The 25,544-nt window shown below is 39.9% G+C and overlaps 1 protein-coding gene across 1 annotated transcript; it reads left to right on the top strand.

The window, feature by feature from the left end:
- Nucleotides 1-23,163, top strand: LOC141442265 (coiled-coil domain-containing protein 63-like). Its single transcript, XM_074107202.1, has 12 exons — nt 1-143; nt 2,465-2,587; nt 3,798-3,897; nt 4,274-4,371; nt 5,070-5,209; nt 6,291-6,465; nt 8,622-8,804; nt 10,184-10,334; nt 11,283-11,454; nt 20,801-20,933; nt 21,954-22,084; nt 22,963-23,163. Exons 1-12 carry the CDS (start codon nt 60-62, stop codon nt 23,150-23,152), a joined length of 1,680 nt encoding a protein of 559 aa, XP_073963303.1. The 5' UTR covers nt 1-59; the 3' UTR covers nt 23,153-23,163.
- The last annotated feature ends 2,381 nt before the right edge of the window (nt 23,164-25,544 follow it).

The following is a 25,544-nucleotide window of genomic DNA, read 5'->3' as shown; positions in this document are numbered from 1 at the left end:
GGCAACACTGTCAGTGAAATTTATTTTGTAGAATATTTTGGTCGTTTTACTTTATCAACATGGACACCCAGACTGAGAGCCAGGGCAATGATCTAGAGATAATGAGGAAAAAAGAAGATGAACACTTCAGGCTACAACGACAGGTATATCATGAGACATTGAGACATACACATAAATCCTACTGACTATTCCTACTATTCTATCTCGAAATAACAACCGCTGGGCTTAGAGTCATGAAATTTGCCACGATTCTTTTAAATGCAACGTTAATGAAAACACTGTGTAATTTTCGGAAATTCCCACGGGAATTTTTGTTTGTTACTTCTTCACGCTAGAATGGCTGGACGGATTTCTAAGAAATCTGGAACAAATAGATACATACGCGACTGTTCATCTCGATATTCCCGTTGAAATTTTGTAATATCTCGGTGTTTCAGTTCAACTGCTGTGTCTAATGATTTACGCGTGCGAAGCCGCGGGTGTTTACAAATAAACTAAAGGAATTTCTTTGGGCACCCGCGACTTTATAACAGCTATTTAAGTTTATGCAAGATATGCGTGTTCATGCAGTTCCTCCACCTCCACTGTAAGAACCAAAACAAACGTTTTAATTTGTCACTGTAACTCCCTAAGTGGAATGTATACATGTGAAATTGTGAAATCCACGATGTAATTTTTGGGGATTCCCATGGGAATTTCGTAAAGTCCCAGAATTGAACTGCCGGACCTATGGATTTAGGGTCATCACTCGAGCGTTTTTTTTTTCATCCCAGCCTATATACGTCCCACTGCTGGGCACAGGCCTCCTCTCAGAACAAGAGTGCTTGGGCCATAGTTCCCACGCGGGCCCAGTGCGGATTGGGAACTCCACACGCACCATTGAATTGCTTCGCAGGTTTGTGCAGGTTTCCTCACGATGTTTTCCTTCACCGCATAGCTCGTGGTAAATTTCAAATGTAATTCCGCCCATGAATTTCGAAAAACTCAGAGGTGCGAGCCGGGGTTTGAACCCACGACCCTCTGCTTGAGAGGCGATAGGTCAAACCCAGTGGCGTAGCTACCAAGGGGCTAGGCGGGGCAGTGCCCGGGGCCTCGAAATTCTGCTTTATAGCTGATGATAAAGTTGCTTAGCATTTTTAAAGTATTTGTATATAATTATAATGATTTTACTTCAAAAAACCTTACCAGTTTTGATAGCAGTGGGCCCCATTTTTTTGTTTGCCCCAGGGCCCTAGGTTACCTAGCTACGCCACTGGTCAAACCACTAGACCACCACGTATCTGAATATCGAAAATTAACATATCTAAAGTTAAAAAGTCGACGGTCAAAATATCGAGAGTAGCGTAGGTTAGGTTAGGTTCGATATTTTAACTATCGATATTTCAATTTTCGATATTCAGATACGCGCCCATGCGAAGCCGTGCGTAAAGCGTAGTATTAATATAATAAACAGTAAGATTTTAAAAAAATGCGCTTTCCCGGAAACAATCCCAAGTTCTACGTAAATTTTTGTCACGCACACTCAAGCGCTTCCAACTTCCTTGATCCCGTAACTTGAGGTTTCTTGTAATTATAAATGTGTTAGAAAAAATGTTTAAGAGTTTAAAGTATCTTAAAACTTTAAAGTGAATAATTAAACTTTAATTTTTGACGTAGCGCTCCCTGGGGACGAACTAAGGATTAAACGTCTTTTGTTAAATGCTGGAAACAGAAGGCCAGTAATTATAAATTATACACTCATATTTAATGAAAAAACCGGACAACTCAAGTCTTAAATCGAGTTTAGCTGGACATGTATCCGGCTAAAACGTAGCCCTTCTTTCCGGAGCAAAATCACAAAAGAAGCAGCTTCGGGAAAAAGGAGTACGAATTAGCCCGAACCATGTCGAGCTAAACAAGATTTAAGACTTGTGTTATACGGTTTTTTCATTGAATTAAATACACATTTTAAAGAAACATGATATGTGTACGTGCGTTTTTGTGTATGCGTGTTTTCTAAGTAGCTACACTCTTCACAATTTTGGTTGTTGCTTGAGGATCAGCAGTGAACCTTCATGACGACTTTCTTGGGAAAATAGTGTAGTGGTCTTCCCTTGGCTTCCACACCGCAGCGCAGGAGTCCCATGATATTTATGTCATGTAATGATAGCGAGATATTGACATTTACTCTTTCATTTCATTCATTCTCCTTTTTAGGCCGAGGGCGTACTACGGCTAAACCGCCACAGTTTTAACGCGTGACTTTGTGAATCAAGTAAACTTATGCAAGCGGCCGCACTGGCGATTTTAAGTTTACTTGTATAAAAAAGTCACGCGGTTAAAAACACACCTAGCGCGGCCTCGGCCTAATGCGATCAGTTCTTCATGTAGCTGTGTGTAACTATTCATTTCAACTCTCGTGGCACTACCTATATCATCGCTTCACCTGGCTACAATGCCAACTGTACCTATGTCTGTCTGCCAGTTCCGGGTGATCCAGATGGATCGGCTGAACCGCACGATGGGGGTGCACCCGCAGTTCCGTCGCCAGGACCTGCTGCTGAAGACCCTGAAGAAAGAGTATATCAACCTGAACACAGATTTGAAGGTATCTTCTTTGGATATATTTGTTACGGGACGTAGACCATGTTCTACTTTTAAGGTGACAGCTCATTACAGCCACCCGGCACCCGACCAGCACCGCCTCGCCTCGAGCGGTTAGTATTCTTCATATGGATTTGTGTGGGCATGCGCTCACTACATCAACTCCGTAGCGTGGATCACTCGGTGACAGCCCGCTGCTCGCCGCCATAGTGACTACTAGGAAATTCGTGGACCACGCGAGGTCCACTCGTTGTCAACGCGGCGTCACCCGTGGACCACCCGTCGAGAACGAGTGGACGCCGAAAGTCGAGGCGGTGCTGGTCGGGTGCCGGGTGGGTCTAATGAGATGTAACCTTAATGAACTGCCGATATTTTGCCGCAGTGATCACGACTAGATTAGAGAACTTATGGGTGGATGTTAGTGCTACGCGTTGAATCCGTGCATTCTGACCACCGTTGGTCATCATTATCATCAGCCGTAAGACGACCACTGACGACATCCACTTTTTTACTCTCTCTTTTAATCTTCACTCTCTCAATTTAATCTTTACATTACGTCAGCAACATTTTTTTATGGCTATATGAATTAGAACGCTTATCAAAGAAAAGAAAATGAAATGTATGTAAAAATACTTAATGGTTCGTATTTTTTTTGTTTTTCTAGTCTTAAACACTATAACAATAACAAACCCGAACAACTAAAAAAGATAATCATTGTTTTTTTTGCTTATTTTTGCTGACAAAGGGGAGGGCAGTTAAAAATTACTCAAATTCTGCTCAACGTAATACTTAAATGACCCCTACCAGAAACGCTATCACGCTATGATCACAGAATCACGGTGACCTCAGTTTGCTGTATCACCCTGCCCCAGCCTCAAAGATTTCAACATCAAAATGACCCTACTTAGTTCGAGTATATTAGAGATTAATGTTCCTTGCTAACTCTTTCTGGCTGAATACACATGACTTATTTGTTAGACACCACTAACATCACTATCACAATGGCTTGGTATCGTGGTCCCACTAGATAGCCTCAGAAATTCGGCAAATGTGGCTTATCAACTCTTGCCTCATTAATTAGACACTCTGACCTCAGCACTACACCAGTGTCACAATTACCCCAGTATCACAACGATCCCAGTATCATAGCAACCCCAGTATCACAGTGACTACAGTACTATGAGGGATTAATATGGCTTTCCAACTCTTGATAGATTGCACGATCGGGCGCGCACAAGAAGAATGACAAGCGAATGAAAGCGGAGCTGCGTAGAACCTTGTTACTCCGGATGAAGACCGAGCAGCAGTGTGAAGGTAAGTCCAGCCTGCGGCACGAAGCGTAGCGCTAACCGTTAATTTCTGTACATATGTGACAGTCGCGCCACGGCCCTGCGCAACATTCAGTCCCCCACGATAGCTTGCTTTGTATTTTTTATGCATTGACGGTAACTGCTTACTTACGCGCACCGGATCGAACTCAGCTAGATGTAAAAAAAAATTGTCGGTAATTTATCGTCTCTGGCCTTTACACATCCCATTATTGGGCACTGTAGTTGGCCAGTGCCGACTGGGAACTTCACACACGTCTATTAAGTTTTTGGATTTATCTCAAAGCTTCAGCCATAAAACATATTAGCTAATTCAACAAAACTGCGAAGGCTACAGCTACAAAGCCACTTGGTTTACACAGGGGGTTCAACGATGATGGCGCAGTTGGACGGGCTGCTGCAGCGGGACCATCGGGACTTACAGGAGCTGAAGAACCGGGCCGTGGCCAGCAGAGGAGCGGTCAGTGACCTGGCAACACTGTTCCTTAGATAGGTGCTACGCGTAAACTTAAGTAAATGGGCTATGTAATGCACAGAATTTAAATAGGACTTAAGAATATGGAAAAACCTAACCAATTTACAACAGTTGAAAAACCACTGACATTCTCATTTCAAACTTCAATATCTTAAAAACGGTTGAAATGAATTTTATCAAACAATTTTTATTTAGTTATCGTTTTTTTTTCATTTTGAGTTCCTCATTTTATACTAAATTTTCAATTTAGTTACGAAATTTCCATACATTTTCTGTAACTTAATGGAGGTAAAAAATTCTGTAGGATTGTGTGAAATTGAGCTTACTATAGTCAGAATAAGCAACTTTACCAATTCACCAAATTGCATTGGAATCTGAGAAAAGAAAGATATCGACAAGAAAATAAAAATTGGCCCAGCTAAGTAACCTTGAAATCAGTCCCTCCTTTAAGAACTACAATTAGCTCCACCACCTTAAATGTGCGAAGCTACTGTGTTTCGGAGTCGATCCGACCTTTTAACATCTAAAATGCTGTGTCCCATAGCTTTTAACAGTTCTCCTACCTGTATGAGAAAGTCCTTAACTTCTACCCTGATTGTTCTTCTATTTTGATTGTGTATGTTTGCAGTACCAAATAAACGTTTTTATCTATCTATCTATCTACCCTCCATATTGGTGTACAGATAAAAGAGAGGCGTCTAGCAAGCGAGAGACGACTAGTTGCCACTGAGAACAAACTGGAGGCCGCCAACTTACGCTTTAACGCTGTCCAGTGCGAGAATAAACGCATCCGGGAACAAATCGAGCACATGCTTCAAGACAGGTGATGTATATCCATTCGTATCTCTTTTCATCGACTCCACAAACAAAGGGCCAGTTCTAAAACGTAACTGCCGACGACCATACAGTATAATCGCAGCCAACGTGCAGTTTGCTAGCTAGGTTTCAGAATTGGACGAACCCAATTCTTCCCCAGGGTGTAGTAAAACAGCGAGACGCACATTGTGCAAGGTCCGCCCGGATTGCTACCACCATCTTGCTCGCTAATCCTGCCGCGAAGCAGCAGTGCCTGCTCTGTTGTATTTCGGCGTGGAGAGTAAGACAGCCGGTGAAATTACTGGCACTTGAGGTATCCCATCTTGGCCTCTAGGTTGGCAACGCATCTGCATTTCCCCTGGTGTTGCAGATGTCTATGGGCGGTGGTGATCTTTTACCATCAGGAGACCCACTTGCTCGTTTGCCATCCAGTCGAATAAAAAAAGGCGACTAAGGAATCTGATGTGCGAATGGGCAACAGCACTGTCTGCCAACTACGAACTACGGATTCCAGCTCAGCAGTTTGTGTCGTGTGGTCCCTCTGACACTTTAACTATTTAATAAGAGAGCGAGAGGGACGGTACGATACGAACTTCGAGTTTCGAGTTTCTCAGTAGCCCTGCTGTGGTGTGGAAGGCAAGGGTACTCGTAAATCATCACACTGTTTACCCAAGATAGTCGTCATGAAGGTTCCCTGCTGATCCTCAATCGACAACCACGACCACTTTGTCAATAGTGTAGCGACTTAGAAAAAGAAAACACAATAAAATCTCGCGACTAGCTTTTATATCATACAGACAGTGTAATGTCATGAGTTGATTGGTTTGGTGTACCTAATGTTTATTTTTTTATTCAGAGCATATTATGGTACTATGTGGTGCTTAGTAAAGAGTTATTTTATCACAATACGTAATATACTAAAATAATTTCTTTGCTCACACGCGACCTTATGATAGCTAAGTTTATGCAAGATATGCGTGTTCATGCAGTTCCTCCACCTCCACACTGTAAGACAACAAGACTGTTGTGTTACAATGTATTGTACCTAATGTATTGCTAGTAATTATTATTACTTTATAATTCCACAGAGCAATTTTCAATAAGGACTGGTCCAAGATGATGACAGCTCTCAAGACAGGCAAGAAGTTCCTGACCGACTTGTTCGAGTCTTCGACCGTCGCGTACGACCAGCGCGACGAGTGGTGTACCAAGCTCAAGTCCATGACGGAAAAGGGTCGGATGGATCAGATGTTGCAAGTGCAGGTTTGGACTCTGTTGCTCTTTAGGGTTTAAGTTTGAATGGCGGATAGAGCAAAAAATTATAACGGATGAAGGTCGTATGGATCAGAAGTATCTGATCCATACTGCTTTTTTCCGTCGTCGCATTGTAAAGCAAGTGCAGTTTTGGACTCTGTTGCTACTGTTTTGGTTGAATGGAAGCAAAGCAAACATTTGTGACTGAAAAGGTAGCATTTTAATGCTGCAAGTGCTGGACTCTGTTACTACTGTTTAAGGTTTAAGATTGAATGGCTTTAAAGAGGGAGATTTTGTGTGCCTTCTTTGGATGTAGCGAGTTGTCCTTGCCACCCTTGGTGCTTGGCACCCGGGGCGTATCGCCCACTCCGCTCCCCTTTACGCCACCACTGCTCTGCTTATCCAAGACATTGTTCGAAACACGGCAAGCGACATTTCAAATCCAATTTTACGAGCGCATCTTTATGATCTGTAAATAAATATACAATATGTTTTACGACGCGACAATATTGAGATTAATTGCTCGAAAGACCTAGATTCCTGGTTAATAAATAAAACGACAATGTACGGTAGTTAATTTATAGCTTTGACATTTCACTTTAATGCCTGTTACAATATTGCAGGTAAACGTGGACAAGTGTTGGAGAGTTGTAAATGTCTTGATTTTAACGATTGTCGATGGAGGACAAAAGGAAACGTCTTCTTATTTTCACATTATATAATTAACGTTTGCTCAGTTAGTATTTGGGTTCACAAGAATAATACACAAAATTACGGCTCGCGAAACGCGCGCGCGTGCGACCGTTCGGAGTTGCTAGCCGAGAGAGAGAGAGATGCCGAGCGAGCGAGAAGGCACAGGTTGCGTTCGGAAACCAAAATAAAGTTCGCTCTACCCGATCCTTTATAGTAGGTACAGTCGAACAAATTGAATCATGACCCAGGCTGGAACCTTTTAATAATCAATTTCATTATGATTTCCTTGCAAAAGTATGAGATGTCAACATGACATTAGTTTTTTTTTATACCACTGGATGGAAAACGAGCAAGTGGGTCTCCTGATGGTAAGAGATCACCACCGCCCATAAACATCTGCAACACCAGGGGTATTGCAGACGCGTTGCCAACCTAGAGGCCTAAGATGGATACCTCACGTGCCAGTAATTTCACCGGCTGTCTTACTCTCCACGCGGAAACACAACACTGCAAGCACTGCTGCTTCACGGCAGGATTAGCGAGCAAGATGGTGGTAGCAATCCGGGCGGACCTTGCACAAGGTCCTACCACCTGCAAAATTAAACTAGTAGCACAAAGGTTCCCTGGCACCCTGGGTTATGATTTAATTTCTTCGACTGTGCCGCCGTGTTGGCCTCTAGTGGTTTGACCTATATGGTCTTTCAAGCAGAAGAGCGTGCGTTTGGGCCCATGCTCGCACTTCTGAGTTTTTCAGAATTCAGTAGTTTACTACGATTTTAGGGTGAATAAAGAAATTCGTTAGTGTGTGAAGTTTCTAATGCGCACCGGCGCGTGTCAGAACTGGAGTATCCAGGATCTCATGATGGAGTAATCAGGCAGGTTTATTATTCATCATCATCATCAGCCAGAAGACGTCCACTGCTGAACAATGAACGACAACTCGCCACTTGCAATAACCGCCGGTTTACCGTTAAAGTATGTTTAATTGATTATAATCTTTGTAAAGGCTAAATTGAGAGACGTGGTGGTCTATTGGTTTGTCCTGTGGCCTCTCAAGCAGAGGATCATGGGTTCAAACTCAAACCCCCTCTCGCACCTCTGAGTTTTTCGAAATCCATGTGCGAAATTACATTTGAAATTTACCACGAGCTTTATCGTGAAGGAAAACATCGTGAGGCAACTGCACAAACCTGCGAAGTAATTCAATGGTGTGTGTGAAGTTCCCAATCTGCACTGGGCCCGCGTGGGAACTACGGCCCTAGCCCTCTCATTCTGAGCGGAGGCCTGCGCCCAGCAGTGGCACGTATATAGGTTGGGATAATGATGACGATGAAAGGCTAAATTCAGTAAATTCTATTTTAGGGCAGATGATAAATTTTAATGCAACGAGGTAGGTACCTAAATATCGACCTACTGGCCTTCCTTGCAAATTGATCATAACAATATTGATTAGGTACAATATTTTTTAACAGGAAATGCGGGACCTCCAGAAAGCTTTTGATCACGAGATGAAGATGTACAACTTCTTGGCCAAGAAGGGGGTGATGAGGGTCAACCGGAGGCAGGAGCGGCGTGAGGAGGAGAGGAAAAGGGCTTTGGAGGAGAAGTGGCAGAAGGACTTGGACTATCATATCAATATACTGCATGACATACACGTAAGTGGAAATGTAGAAGTTCGTTAGGTATATTATACAGTGTGTGGCCCAGAACAGGGGATAATATTAAAAAGAGAGGCTCTATAGGCTATAGGCTATATAATCGGTAATTGGATCATCATGGTCCCACTTAGTTAAAATCAAAACATAACTTTCGTTTTTTTTCTGACAAACTTAATCGTAAATTCAATGTACGTCATCCTAGAACCGAACTGACGTCACTGTCACGCTACAAATATCAAACATTTTGCTTTACATTGCTTCTTCGACTAAACTCTAGAAGTGTAATGAGAAAAATATATAATTATAATATAGAAAAGAACATAGAACAAATACAAGACATACATGACGCTAAATAGGTCCCCACTCAGCATAATGCCACGGCAAGGCTGTGGCGCTGTATATATTGTTTTTATAAGTCGCTGAACTAATGTTGTTCAGTTTGACCAGTACGATCTATGTTTTAATTATTTGCTCATGTTACAGGCCACACCCGGTATTATGTCGACGGTAAAAGTGTATTTTATAAAAATTGAAAATGACTAGGATTTGTCCATGATTTTGCTCATGTGAACCGTTAACGCGAAAATAGTTTCTAGTGACCTTCTGTCTGTTTCCATGTGGACAAGGTCGCCGCCAACGCGCACAGTTTTCACCTCTTTCCTCCACACTTTGTTAAGGAAATGACACATCAAAATATAATACACCAAAATGAGAAATCAAACTCGAATCAAATTAGCCGACTATACATTGTGGTTTTTATTTACGGCTAAGACATCATTGAAGGCTGGTGCGGCGGCTGCAACGGCCGAAACAGCAAAATGCCGTAAATATGAGAATCTGGCAAACAATTTCATATTTGTGGCCTTTGCTGTTGAGACGTTTGGTCCGTGGGGTCCCGAAGCAAAAAAACTATTTAAATTAAAAAAAAAGAAGCTTGCCCGTTTCACTGGTGACCATAGGGCTGGCTCTTTCCTCGGTCAACGTATTGGCATTGCCATACAACGAGGAAACGCAGCCAGCCTTATGGGCACCCTGCCCAATAGCAGCGACTTGGGTGATATTTGTAAATATAGATTTTTAGCATTAGAGTAAGTTAGTTTTAGTTATTTTTTATTTATTTCTATTAATTATTGTATATATTATTTGTTTGTTTATAAATAAATTCACTAGTCTTTCACAGAAATCTTCATTGATTAGGCTCTCTTCACGCCTTTATTGTCAACCAAACACCGAGTTTGAATAGTTAGATATCACTAAGATATTATTAGATTTTTACTTTTGCTATTTACTGTGGGTACATAGTACATCCTCAGTTTTCTACAGGGATTGTTTCGGTAAAAATGTGGCTTTACGGCTTATTAACTTATGTCATCCAGGATTACACCAAGGAGCTGAACCCAGACAGGATAATACACGCGTTCCAGAAGGTGGAACAAGAGAACTTCTCCATGTACAAGTTGATGATGGAGTACTGTGTCGAGAACGAGGTCCTGACGCGGCAGGTTAACCGCATCCGCCAAGAAATCGGTAGCTACAGTTTCCAATAGGACGCATCAAACCCTATGTACAGTCGAGTCCATAAACTTGTGAGCAAAAATTTAATCAAAAATATCTGAACACGCTTCTACGCCGTTAACAGTAGAGTCGTGTTCAGAATATTTTTTATCAAATTTTTGCTCACAACTTTATAAACTCGACTGTACACAAAATAAGTTAATTTTATAAGCTTTATTACCTAAGCTTGCTTTGTTTGTTTCCCAATTAATAGAAGCGAGAAAGTAATGCGGAGTGGAGTTGCGAACTGTTTTCTTCGTTTCCCTGCCCCGTTTCCCAGGTGGTCTTCCTATCTCTGCGACATTTTGAAACTAATTAGGAACTCCCTGTCAACTGAAAGGGAGCGAAGATGTTACTTATACAGTACTATTGGTGGGTTTTGATTTCGGTCACCGCGCCGCTTTCCTCTACCTGACAAGCAGCTTAGAGGTGCAGCCACATGCTAGTCGCTTGACGCTCGTTTCCAGCGATAAATCTGCTTACTATATAGTCTGGGGTAAATTTGAAAATGTTGAGCTTTATCGCTGGAAAAAAACCTCTTCAATTTCGGAAAAAACAATGTTTTATCTTCATTCACTCCAATTTCTTTTATTTGTACAACTGCCATGACTGCCACTGAAGGAGCTTAAGAAATCAGCTTCCAAGACCAAGATCATTTCTGCAAGTAGCTATTTCGACGCTGCTGCTCGACGCGCCGACTTGACGCTGCTTTTTTTAGTCGCGGAATATTCAAAATAGGTTCATGTGACCAGATTTATGACTGGAAACGAGCGTCGAGCGACTTGCATGTGACCGCACCTTAAGCGTCTTATCCCCATAGGAGGCTCGTCCCCTTAGCCCTTCAGGGTAGCGTCCTTAAGTCTGAATTCAGGGCCACCCCCTTCGAGCCGTTATCGCTGTAACAAAGTAATATATCTCCAGCTGATCGAAAAGACCAGAATGAGTCCCAGGAAGTCAAACGGCAGCAGAAGCTGCAGACGTTAGCTGAGGAGCTGGAAGACCTGAGGACGAGGAACGAGCTGCTGAGAAGCAGAAAGAGGGAGAAGGACCAGCTCGTCGACGGCACTATGGACAAGATTCATGATATTTTTAAGTAAGTTAATAAGTAAGTTAGTAATAGTGTGGGAATGGGTGTAAATTTTATTAGGCCCAACTATACGTTGCGACTAATGTTGCTAATTTTTTTTACGAATCCACTAATTGTGGTATCGTAAACCACCAGAAAACCTCCAATATATACCAGACGGGATAGATATCAATAGGTACCCAATATAAAAACAATAATCTAAATAATTCTAAAGACATAATCTTTGGAAGAATCAGCTTCCCTAGTTCTGACTGATGCCTACACATAAGAAAATATGGTCTTGTAACGTAAACATTCAAGTTATCTCATGTAATGTCTTTATTGCTTTGAATAAAAAATATTGTTATTGTTATTTGTTTGTTATTGTTATTGTAAATGTGAAAATCGTGCCAGTGGTTGAATTTGTATTTGTACCTTACCACTAGGTAGCTGAAGAAACCAAAACCACTAAATATTATTTTGATGCTCCAGCCACTGAATAGTTTTGATTTTATTTGTTTGTCAATTTTGGTTATTTACTAATTTAGTACCTACAATAAAGAGTTTGTTGCAAAGATAAACCACTAAAAATTCCACTAGCCAGTAAAACCAAAATTTCCCCGCTAAAAGTTCCACAGAGTTGGTATCACTGGTTGCGACTTGCGCAAACGGCCTTGTGCAAAAATTTAACCAATCACGAGCAAACGTCAAACGTACCTCACGATACTAACGCCATCTAGCGATATTTCGCCTCTGAGTAAACCCTTATTGGCGCAAAAACTGCATGGTGCCCAAAAGCCGTTTGTGCGGTATACCGTTTTGCGGTCTTAACGCACATGCTTGCTTGTGCAAATTGGAATTTGCGCAAATATTATTGAGCGTCTAGCTGGACACATAAACGCTTGAAACTTTTTTTTATCTATAGGAATTAACCTTCCCAATTAAAAAAATAATAATATCAGATTTCTCATCATTAATTAATTAAAACAAAATATGCTTCGTCGCAAAAAACCGAAATAGCTGACCACATATTAGTATGATTACAACGCAATATGACATAGCATAGCTCCGTTAGGTATAACAACGAGCGAAACAGCACGCGAGCCAAGCGAGCGAAGTAATCTTACCGCGGCAGCGGTCGTTCAAACACTAGAAGCAATTTTTTTTCATAACCGATGGATTACTAGCGATCTAGTCATTTTGTGACTCGAGCATTATGCGATGTGGACAAGATGAGTAACGATATTTTGCGACACAGTAATTTTTCGGCGTGAACTATAAGTACGTGCTAACTGAACTTAGTACTCGTTATGATTCAAACAACTTACCGTCATGTGCTTAAGGTATGTCGCTTAGTATTTCTGGTGTAGAAATAAAGAGTCATTGTATTGTACGGTCGAGTTCATAAACTTGTGAGCAAAAATTGATCAAAAATATCTGAACACGCTTCTAGGCCGTTAACAATAGAAAACTCCAAAAACCAATCTTAATTTGATTGCTTAGTAACGACATCTCTTGTCCGGGTGAGCGGTTAGTTCCAATGGAGTGCTGAAAGTTTCTCGATGAAGGCTACAGCATAGACGTCGCTAGTGTCGCTGCTTAAGTGACTAAGTAAGATACAAACAAGCCGAGATATGTGGTGCATAGGAGAAATTCGAGTCTGTACTCCTGTCCAGTGGTGGTGTAGCGGTATAGCACGCAGCACGGAATGCTGAGGACCTGGGTTCGATTCCCAGCGCTGATCTCTTTTTCTGGTTTTTCTGTGCATCTATGTTTCAGTTTGTATTTTCGATATGGATTTTACGAGATGACCGTAAAAGTAACAAAATTTGAAGTTGAAATAAAAAATACTTACAAACAGACTCCAAAAATTTTGCTCACACGTTTATGAACTCGACTGTATGTACATAATATACGGCAACTACGTGATTAATCTTAAAATAAGTACCTAAGTAATTGATCAAGAAACTAATCAATAAATAAAGTTAAATTACACACCTTGTTTATTTAAGTACAGCCTAAATTAACAGTCGCTTTGATTTCAATCTGAAGCCATCGTAGCTACCTGAATACAGTACAATCGGTTACAAAATACTTACCGTTTTAGAGAAAATTATAATCGGAAAAGTGATAAGCTTAGTACTTAGTGTGACTTGTGTGTGTTCTTACTGTGTGGAAGAGCTGCATGAACACGTATTATAGTTGCATAGCAACATACTATCACAAGGTGACAGGTGAGCAAAGTAATTGTTTTTTCACACCTCTCCTTCAGAAAAGTAACTTTTCCTCCCTGACGAGAGGGAGCAAAGTGCAACTTTTCTAAGTGTTTTATTGCAAATGCCATTTTTTGAAGTTGATAATTGTAAAGCCACACCATTTTCTATGCTGGTTGTTCTTTAATAATATTTAGATTTTTTTTTTCAAGTTACTTAATGCTCGGTGTGAAAAGTTGTATGAGCCACTCGGGATCAAAATTATTTTCATCTTGGGCGTTAACACTTGAATCCCTCATTATGCTCAGGATTCTACTTAAGAATCCCTCGCTACGCTCAGGATTCTGTTGTAGAATCCTTCGCTACATTCTGGATTCAATGTAGGTACGCCCTCGCCCTAAATACACCATTTTGCTCCCTTGTGACACAAATAACTATTAGCCCATTGTTTTGGACCTCCGCAAAGTTACGCCTGGTTTAATAAATTATGGAACAGTGTTTTTTTTGCCATGTTTTCTGTTTTTCTTTTATAATTCTTCATTCTTATTAATTTTAATATAGATTCTTGAAGTAACTCTGTCTTTTAACTTTTCACCCCTAAATCGTTGAATCGATTGATATTAAATTTGGTGTGGAGATGGTTTGACACTCTAGAAAGAACATAGGGTAGTTTTATCCCGAAAAGTTGCATAGTTCCCCCAGGATACCAATTAACATTTGTTTATGTTTAGTTATGTAAGTATGTAGTTAGTAAGCATCACTTTGTACAAGAATTTAAGCATCAGAGCGCGACGCCAACAAACTGTTTTACATCGAAAATACAAACTGAAATATAGATGTACAGAAAAACCAGAAAAATAAGACCAGCGCTGGGAATCGAACCCAGGTCCTCGGCATTCCGTGCCGTGTGCTATACCGCCACACCACCGCTGTATTCGTGTCTGTATCGTTGTACCTGGGTTCGATTACCAGCGCTGGTCTTATTTTTCTGGTTTTTCTGTGCATCTATATTTCAGTTTGTATTTTCGATATAGGTTTTACGGGATGACCGTAAAAGTAACAAAAATTTTGGAATTGAAACAAAAAATACAAAAAGATTCCAAAAACCAATCTTAACTGTTTTACACTTTGGCGTACTGTAAATATATTGTTAAATGTATGTGCTAATATTAATAAATAAATTAAAACCACAGTTAGTTGCGTATAAAACACATAAAATAAAAAGTTTTTTCGTGACCACAGTGGCTGTAATTTTAAGGCCCAAATCCCCTCCCTCCTTTTACCCCCCTTTTAATAATAAAGAATCGTAGTAGTGATTAATTATAAAACCCTCGGTGACATTAATTTTAAAATAGAATTATTGAAATACTCTTTTTAGCAAAATTAAATTTAAACTTTAATACAAGCGTAAGCGTGCGTTTAATTGTTTATGTCATTAGTTTACAATTTAGCGCGCGACTGTACAGTCGGCTAAGTGCGCCTCCGATCAATTACCATCATTGTAAACTTAATCTATTATAAATGAAATCCTCGGCGATCAATATTGAGCATAACTGTACGCTATAAATAGTAGGTACTTCGAGTAACTCAATATCGACTGTTTTAGTTCCCTCTTCAACGTTTTTTTTATTAAATAGCTGGGAAACGAGCATGCGGGTCCCCTTATGGTAAGTGATCTACAGCATTATTAGGACTGCGGGTGCGTTGCCGGACTAAAGGAGAGAGGGAGAGGGGGGAAGGGGGAGGGGAGTTGGGCCTCCGGATCTCCCACTCACCGTACGAAACACAGTAGCAAAACTACTATTTCACGCCGGTATTCTGTGGGAGTGTGGTACTAACCCGGTCGAGCCGGCCTATTCGTACTGCAGCCAGCAAGCGGTTACAGTGAGGCTCTACCACATGTAGTGATTATAGTGATATATCAAACAATATCCCCATCTCCTGTACAATTTTATGCATGTTTTACTGCTGAGCAGAGCACAGGCCTCATCTCAGATTGAGAGGGCTGGAGCTGTACAAACGTAGACAGAGTGCGGATTGGGAACTTTATACACATCTTTGAATTGCTTCGAGGTTTCTTTACGATGTTTTTCAGCGTCAAGATTGTGGTAATTTTCAAATGTATCTAATTTCGCACATACATTCTCAAAAACTCGGGGCTGCATACATTTTACAAAAATAAATAAAACAATAACAGTGAAACCGACACTATGAACTGCAAAATCAAATATTGGAGTGCTCTTAATGTATAAATCAAATTCCTTTATCCTTTAGGGCAAGAACCGAAAGAATAAACTAACCTCACCAACAAAAAGTTGGAAAACGCCCCTTTGTCACTTCGAAGTTTATTATCTCAAAAACGGCTGAACCGATCTTGATGAAACATGTCTAAGAACCATCGCTAGAAAGCCTGCATTCAAATAAAAAAACGCAATCAAATCAGTCCACCTGTTTAAGAGCTACGGTACCACAGACAGACAGAAAGACAGACGCACATAGCGGTCAAATTTATAACTAGACACACACAAGTGTCACAAGTGTCATAATAGGGGAGTATGGGACCAATTGGACTAAACAAAATAAATCTGTCCCTTCTCCAAGATCAAAATGTCACAAACCGAACATTCTCCTCATGTGTGTAATGTCAAGACATCTACATTGGCAAAATACGTCTTGCTAAAAACAGGAAGTGGCATTAAAAAAAATTAAGCTTTTTAGTAGTATGTTATGTATGTAAACTCTTTATTGTACAAAAGAAAAGAAACAAAACACAATTGACAAAATTTTAGATACTTTTACTATCAGTCAACCTTGGTAGTTTGGATAATGCTTGAAAATGTACTGAACCCTTTTCAAAACACGAAATACCTTTGGTGCAATTCGGAATTTGATAACAAACAGCATTTATAAAGTTAGTTAGTAGGGATATGCGGTAATTTAAAAAATAACCCGAACCCGAAAGGTAAAATTGATTTACCTATTTTAAACAAATTAAAGATGTCGCTTCTGCATTAAAAAAAAGACAAAACAAAACAAACAAACGCTTGTCTATATCACAAGACCAAATATTTCCCCTGCACAGAACTAACAGTATAAAAATAAATGATATACATAATACCTGTTCGAATACTATCATCTTAAAATCTTAATTTTGGAGCCTTACAGTCCGCACATGCATCCAATAACACTGAGTGGCACAAAATTTGGCCCACACAGAACATACAGAATTGGATATTGGAACATAGAGAATTACCTATTACTGCATACATTTGAGGGCCAGATTTTTTCCAGCTCAGTATATCTATGCCATTCAACTGAATCTTCTCAAGAGGTAGTGAATACATAAATATTGTAGTTGGTAACTGTCATTTTTTTAAATAGCAATTACTTTACTGGCAATAAATATCAAACTGTGCCAATGAGGGCTATCGCGTATGAATTCGCCGCTAGAGGCGCTAGTGTAGCGTGAGGTCTCCGAAATGTCAAATCTCATAGTTTTTGGGTGAGCTACGCTGGTTTATTTATAATTAGAATAATTTTGTGAATATTTTGCAATATCTGAAATTAATTATGGCAAATATGCGTTCCGGGGCAACGAATGTCTGTGTTTTGAGACAGTTTTGTCTTTCAGAAACCTTTGTCCTCCCTTTTTATCGAACAAAACGGGGATTATGCAACACTGTGGCATGCTCGATATTTTTATGGTACGGTTTTAAGATGTACTAAATATGATTTTAATCTAAACTTTGTTTTCACGCCCGTAATAACAGACTTTGAAATCCATACTTAAAAACCTCACGCAACAGTGCGCCATCTAGTGAGACAAAAAACGATAGCCCTCATTGCCCCCATGTTCCCTATTATGACGTCACTGCCCTGAGATAACGAGGTCTATTTACACCCTTCTTTTTGCGTCGGGGGTTAAAAAAAGGAGAATAGAGAAAACTAAATTAAAATAACACATGTACACGAGCGATTAGAAGTGGTGAAAACGTGACGATTCCGACTGCATTAGACAATAGGTCCTAAGTACTAAGTGAGGCGTTAGGTAATATCGGCATTTTGGTACCGATTCCATCCTGTATGAACTTGGCATAAAAGGACGTTTACAGCGACAAAGTTCCAGTTGCGCTCATCCTTTTTATAGGCCTGTACACATCAATAACAGTAATTAAGGGCCCAGTCATTACCATCGTAGTCATTAGTGCCGTCAGTCACCAGCAGATGGCGCCTCATACAATAATTAGTTATGAATAGCTTTACTAACTAGATATGAATCTAGGCACCGCGTGACACGGAAAGGTGGTAGGACCTTGTGCAAGGTCCGCCCGGATTGCTACCACCATCTTGCTCGCTAATCCTGCCGTGAAGCAGCAGTGCTTGCACTGTTGTGTTTCGGCGTGGAGAGTAAGACAGCCGGTGAAATCACTGGCACTTGAGGTATCCCATCTTACCATCAGGAGGATAAAGTTTTTGAAGAGTTAGCAGAATGTAGTAAACGTCGTAAGACAACCCATCTACGCAGTGAAAATGAGGCAGAATCTTTAATTTACGCTGGCCAAATGGCCCTTCGTGAAAAAGGAAATGTCGATGCAGCACATGTGGTAAAAGATGTTATGTCATCTCCAACACGTGGTTATAAATACCGACAGGCATTTCGGAAAAGCCACACCCCTGAAAAAAGAAATACACAATTAACGCCAACAGAAGCGTTGTCCATGTTCGTAGAAGCATCGCTGACACGTAAACAGTACGAAATAATAAGAGAAAGCTCAAAAAAACTATACCCTTGCTATTCTATACTTAAGAAAGAAAAACAAGCATGCTACCCAGACGTTGGTGCTTACCGTGTTACTGAAACCTGTGCGGAAATCACATTACAGGCTTTATTGGATCACACTGCTCAACGGTTAATTTTATACCTTGAAGAAGTGTTAAAAAAACTTACTACAGAAGAAATGGCGAACCTCGAACTTACTTACAAATGGGGATGTGATGGTTCACAGCAGGCGCAATATAAACAAAAGTTTGCTAACAACACTGACTCGGATGCAAACATTTTCCAGTCTTCACTGGTACCTTTGCGGTTGATTTGTAAAAGCAATAATAAAATTATTTGGAACAATCCAACGCCCTCTTCCCCCCGCTACTGCCGGCCAATGCGAATCAGGTTTATACATGAAAGTAAGGACGTAATAAATGAAGAAATCAGTTATCATAATGAGCAAATAAAACATTTGACGGCCAGCAGGATAACACTCCGGACTTGCGAGGTGAAAGTATACCATAAATTGTTGTTTACCATGGTAGACGGCAAAGTGTGCAATGCCGCAACCAATACGTTATCTACCATGCGATGCTATATATGTAAAGCAACTTCCAAGCAATTTAACGATTTGGAAAAAATGGAGAAAACTGCAACAGATCCAGAAAATGTAAAGTTTGGATTATCAATTTTACATGCCCGAATCAGATTTTTTGAAACTTTACTACACATTTCATATAAAAATACTATAAAAAAATGGCAAGTGAGATCTCAAGCTGAGAAAGATATTGTTAAAGAGAGAAAAGCACAAATCCAAGATGGATTCAAAACTGAGCTTGGTCTAATAGTGGACGTACCTACAGTAAATTACGGAAACAGTAATGATGGAAACACAAGTAGAAGGTTTTTTAATAATGCAGAAACATCCGCAAATATTACCGGAATAGACAAAACTTTAATTGACCGTTTTGCAACTATTTTGGAGGTAATATCAAGCGGGTACAAAATCAATGTAGATGAATTTACTACGTATTGCCAGGAGACAGCAAAGCTCTACATTCAGCTGTATCCGTGGCATCCTATGTCACCCACAGTGCACAAAATATTAGTACACGGGCCAATCGTAATCCAACATGCAATTCTACCTATAGGAAGCCTGTCAGAAGAAGCTGCAGAGGCTAGAAACAGACATTTTCGGCAGTTTAGAGATCAATTCTCTAGAAAATTTAGTCGAGTTGATTGCAATATGGACGTTATAAACAGATTATTATTATCATCTGACCCATTTATGAGCAGCATTAGGCCCAAAAATCCAAAAAAATCAAAACCTTTTAAACTTGAAACAAGAGATATGTTAATGCCGTATGAAGTAGATAACCAGGAGGAAGAGGACATGGTTGAGTGTGTTGAGGAATCAGATGAAGAGCGGTGGAATTAATGATGGTTGTTTTGTCAAACAAAACTCACTAATAACAATAAACAAGCTGATTTATAAATAATAAAGGTTTTTTTTTTTAGTTTCTCCCGCTTAAGTTTTGTAAAGTTGTCTCCAAAACAATGTTTTATCGTTGTTAGTTCTATTAAAATGAAAAGAAAACTGATTAAAGTCAAAAATAATTTTGAGCGACTTTTTTGGTCAAATACCCCACTGTGCACTGGTTCATGTCAAATGATACTTAGGGTTCTAGTCTTACGAAAAGCCCTTATAGGTTCGTCTTTGGGGGGCGTAGATTTTCGACCCTCCATCCCCCCATGTAACGAGCCGTAACGTTTTTCTGTATCCGTTGTCACAGAGTACATATATACTACTACTTTTGCCGTTGTACTATTACTTATTCTGTGACCGTACCGTGTGTTACGTAACACCCGAATGAAGTCTTTTAACTTTTCTTTAGCCGTTTTCCAAATTAAGTTGTAATTTTCAGCACAGGCGCTGGCAAGTTAGCATGAGAGCATTTAATAAGCCAAGATCAACAGCTGATAATGCGAATCTCCCAATTTTGAGGACATTATAGTATGAAATTATTATAAAAAAACACTTTGTTCTAACCCTCCCGACCCTGTAGCGCATCGTAACGTTTTACAAGACTTTCCCCTCCCCCTATATACGTCCCACTGCTGGGCACATGCCTCCTCTCAGAATGAGAGTGCGCGGGCCGTAGTTCCTATACGGGCCCAGTGCGGATTGGGAACTTCACACACACCACTGAATTACTTCGCTGGTGTGTGCATGTTTCCTCACGATGTTTTCTTTCACCGCTAAGTTTTAAATTTCAAATGTAATTTGCACATGAGTTTCTAAAAACTCAGTGCGAGCCGGGGTTTGAACCCACGAGATGAGAGGACACAGGTCAAACCACTAGGCCACCACTTTTTCTCGTTAATTATTTTCCAGAATGCTGAACCTTTCCCTGGAGCCGTTCCAGAACCTGCTGGGAGAGAAGCAGCCCTCACTCCAGCAGTTGGGACTCACGCTTTGCCTCATCAACGACAGGGTCAAGGAATTGGTTGAAATCGTCTATTACTATGTTAGTTCTTTACTTTATGAAGTCGGATCCTATTTATGATCCATAAATAAATAAATAAATATCATGTGACACTTGACACCAATTTGCTCAGATATGCTTAGCTATGGAGAGAGCTATCCTGGGGGTTTATCACGGGATTTTTCGCACTGGATCTGTAATATGCTATCCGTAGTACAAGCTTTACTTAGTTTGGGACTAGATCAATTGGTGACAAGAGTCCCATGATATTTATTATTTATTTGTATTATTTACATGTGGAAAGCCACGGGTAAAGTCTAGTACGGACTGCATTCCAGCTGCAACGTCACTGACAACTGCCGACTGCCCATACATTTTAATTGCAGTCAGAGTGCAGTTGTGCCGACTGCAATCTAACTGCAACGAAAAATGCAGCCGGCAGTACCGGTTACGTTTCAGTTGGAATGCAGTCTGTACTGGCCCTTAAAGACTGCAAAGAAGCCTGTAAAAAACTTATACAAAGTTACCGTAAAAATGGGCCAAGTGCGAGTCAGACTCGCGCACGAAGGGTTCCGTACCATTATACACATTAGCAAAATTTCACATTACATTGTAGACATTAGCAAAAAAAACACGTTTGTTGTATCCCCCCCTTAAATATTCATTTTATTTAAATTTAATTATTTATTTTTAAAATATAATACTAAATATTCCATAGACGCTTGAAATATTCAAATATGAATATATGAATATCTCCAGCGTCTACCTGTTGCCGTTATTAATATCGAGCAAAAATCAGCAAAAAAATCACGTTTGTTGTACGGGAGCCCCTTAAATATTTATTTTATTCTGTTTTTAATATTTGTTGTTAAAGCGGCCACAGTTATACATAATCTGTGAAAATTTCAATTGTCTAGCTATCACGACTCATGAGATACAGCCTGGTGACAGACGGACGGACGCACAACGAAGTCTTAGTACCTAATAAGATTTCCGTTTTTACCCTTTGGGTACGGAACCCTAAAAAGATAGATGAACATATTTATTTATGTACATTCGCAGGAGCGCTGCGTACAAAAGAAAGAAAAGAGTACTTCTCGACTTAAAAAGTACACGGTTCACACGGACCACCGGGACCCTTGCTTCATGGCGCCGCCCGTTCATCTGCTGGTGCCTGCGGACCCCTGTCCAGCGTAAGTCAACCATCATCAGTATCCACCATGAGTTTATAGTGACCGAACTCGATAGCGACGGCGTTTTTTTTTTTTGATAAATTAAAATTTTATTTCATGTCTAAGGCTGCGTTCAGACACGACGGGAATCGCGTGGTTTTAGTACACCGTCTCTTTCTCAAGCAGACGAAAAGAGACGGTGCGCTCAAAACCGCGCGATTCCCGCCGTGTCTGAACCACAGATTACTAATATGTAGCTAGCTGAACGCAGCCTAAGTGATCTTCGTATTAAAATCAATAATAAAGTAAGATTAATGATAGATTTCACGTTTTGTTTATTAAATTCTACTCTATTCAATTCAATTTCTAATTTTTTTTTTTAATTAATATTTTTAAGAAACTATCATCATTATTATTCCAGCCTATATACGACAGTTGGGTTCAGGCCTTCTCTCAGAATGAGAACTGTTTTTTTTAATTTTTAGCTGGTTTGACCCCTGCTCGATACAAGCAAAAGGAGATCCCTGCGGATAAGTCCTCCTTTGTGTTTAGCACTTATTTTGTGTAACATTTTTGTATTGCCTTTTTGTACAATAAGGCTAGGTTCACACGGCGCAATTTTTCCCGTATACCGTACACGAGATTTTATCGAATATCGTAGTGACAACAAAATTTGAATGGCAACTGAAAATCGCTCACATGGCACCTATGCGGGAAAATCTCGTATTCGAGACATATTTTATACCGCATATGAGAAAAAGCGAATGGACCTCGCACGGAATGGCCTTTCGCATACGGTTTTATATCGAATCGAATAGTAGCCGGTCGTGTGCACCTAGCCTTAAGAGTATAAACAAACAAACAAACAATTGTTTGCACCCTGTATAACTAATTGACAGATGCACAGAAGCCCGGTGGCTCTCCAAAGTGTCGGACACGCAAGAGTTCCCCCTCTCCCGGTCGGAGGCCCTAACGGCCCTGCACGCCCTGAATGCAGAGCCTGCCTACGAGCGCAGCGACCGCGTACACGCGCTCACAGACTGCAGGCTGCCTGCCAGCCGGCTTGTGCTCGCCAAGCGATACATGTGATACTGAAATATACTGACTTTCACTCAGAAAGGTGTTCTTTATTGTGACGCATGCGTGCGTGCATAGTCTTTGAAAGTTGTCCTTTTTTATCACTCTCTCTCTCTCTCTCTCTCTCTCTCTATAGCTTTGATGCGACACGACATAAGCCGTCTCACAACACACTGCATCTGATTAATGTGAACGCAACCATAATAATATACAATGTATTCAAAAATTCAAATTCAAATTCAAATGATTTATTCAGTAAATAGGCCGCAATGGGCACTTTTACACGTCATTTTTTTAAACTACCAGCGCTTTCGGAAAGACCATCATTGCCAAGAAGAATGCGCCGCAAGAAACTTGGCAGAAAGTCATTTTTTCATAATAAGTAATATAATTACAAATAAAATACTTAAAAACTATATAATACAATTAAAGAAAAAAAAATACAAAAAATAATAATAATAATAAATACAGGGATGTATGGGGTCCCTTAGTTACAATACTAAACACTAACTATATCTAAACTATATCTACTATGAAACCGATACCGTTCTGATGCGTCACGACACAACACGACAGATAAATGTGAATGTGGCTTTACTGATGCATGCTTCGTCTGGAAACTCGTCCTTATAGCCTATTCTGAAGTTAAATTGAAAATACAAACTGAAATAAAGATGCACAGAAAAAACAGAAAAATAAGACCATCACTGGGAATCGAACCCAGGTCCTCGGTAATCCGTACCGCGTGCTATACCGCTACACCACTGATGGTCAACGGTACCGACACGAATTTCCCCTATGCACCTCATATCTCAGCTTGTTTGTTTCTTACTTAGTCACTTAAGCAGTGACGCTAGCGACATCTATGCCGTAGCCCTCATCGAGAAACTTTTTTCGGCACTCCATTGGAACTAACCGCTCACCCGGACAAGAGATATCGTTACTAAGCAATCAAATTAAGATTGGTTTTTTGGAATCTTTTTGTATTTTTTATTTCAATGTGCATCTTTATTTCAGTTTGTATTTTCAATTTAGGTTTTACGGGATGACCGTAAAAGTAAAAATTTGGAATTGAAATAAAAAATACAAAAAGATTCCAAAAAACCAATCTTATTCTGAAGTTATAAAGCTGACAGCCGGAATAGCCATACACAAATTCCAAGAAGAAAGAACGGCGGCGTGTAAAACTAACTTTTACAAAATATCTAATCTCAAGTAAAAATATATTATTAAAAAATGGTAACCTCGGCTAGATTGAAACCTCTTTTTTAAGGTTCCGTAGCTCAATTGGCAAAAGTAGAACCCTTATATGATCACTTTGTTGTCCATCAGTCTATCCGTCCGTCCGTCCGTCAAGATTTTTTGTTCAGAAACACCTGGAGAGGTATCAAACTGAAATTATTATCAAACAAATAGGTACTTACTCAAGGTTGCGATTTCTGGGAGCAGTGTAAAAAAAATACTTCTAAGTCAACGTTATCAAAAGATACAGTCAAAGATATAAACAAAGAAAAAAGAGTTTTCACTTCTCATGCTCGTAAAGTTGGTATTTATGCTGGATTTAGGCGACATATAATTACTTTTTATGCTCTAGTGCATCAAGTAAAATCTTCGTCTAAGACCAAGGTAATCAGGTGTCAACAGCCACAAACAAAAAAGTTTCTAAATATATATTTTTTGTTTTATGTAAAAATAAAAATAAATCAATAAAACAAAAAAATATAATTATATAGCAATGCATGAAAAATAAAAGTTACCTAGTAAGTCAACATTGCTTCCAATGTTGCTATTTAATTTCCTCTCAATCGAAGTGAAAAGCAGAGTGTAAAACTCGAGCATTAAACCCATTTCCCCTAAAGTACAATTCAATAGAATCTGTCAATTTTCTACATATTTAAGACACCCTATCGTGGGCACACTTGATTTTATATGTCCCTGTTGTTGCAATTATCATCTAAAAGGAATCAAAAAAGAATAATAGTCACATCACAAATCCTAAGGCAGCCCGGTGTTTATATTAGTAGGCTGGAAGTGTCTACAGGATTGCCAGATTCTATTGAATTGGAGTTTAGACGTGTCTATCACCCTCGCTGTACCGGCTCGGGTGGCTATATGAACGTCTCGGGTAAAATGGCTCTTTTTATGCTCTTGTTGTACAATCTACTATTTCATACGAATGGCCAGGGTTTCAAAACTTATAGGATAAGGCTGCAAGCCGACACCATTTTGAGTTGGGTTCATTTTGTGTCAATATTTGTCTCTGTTTCTGTTTTTCTCTTTTTTTAAGACCTTAAATATCACAATTAAAATGTTTTTCTTTCTTTCTCTCAACTTGAAAGGAACCCTCGGTGCGCGAGTCAGACACGCACTTGGCCGTTTTTTTCATCTCGCCATTCTTGCCTCA

Source organism: Choristoneura fumiferana, chromosome 25 (genome assembly GCF_025370935.1).
Source record: "Choristoneura fumiferana chromosome 25, NRCan_CFum_1, whole genome shotgun sequence".
Lineage (NCBI taxonomy): Eukaryota > Metazoa > Arthropoda > Insecta > Lepidoptera > Tortricidae > Choristoneura > Choristoneura fumiferana.
The sequence above is the reverse complement of the archived record's forward strand: the minus strand, read 5'-3'. Positions and strand labels throughout refer to the sequence as shown.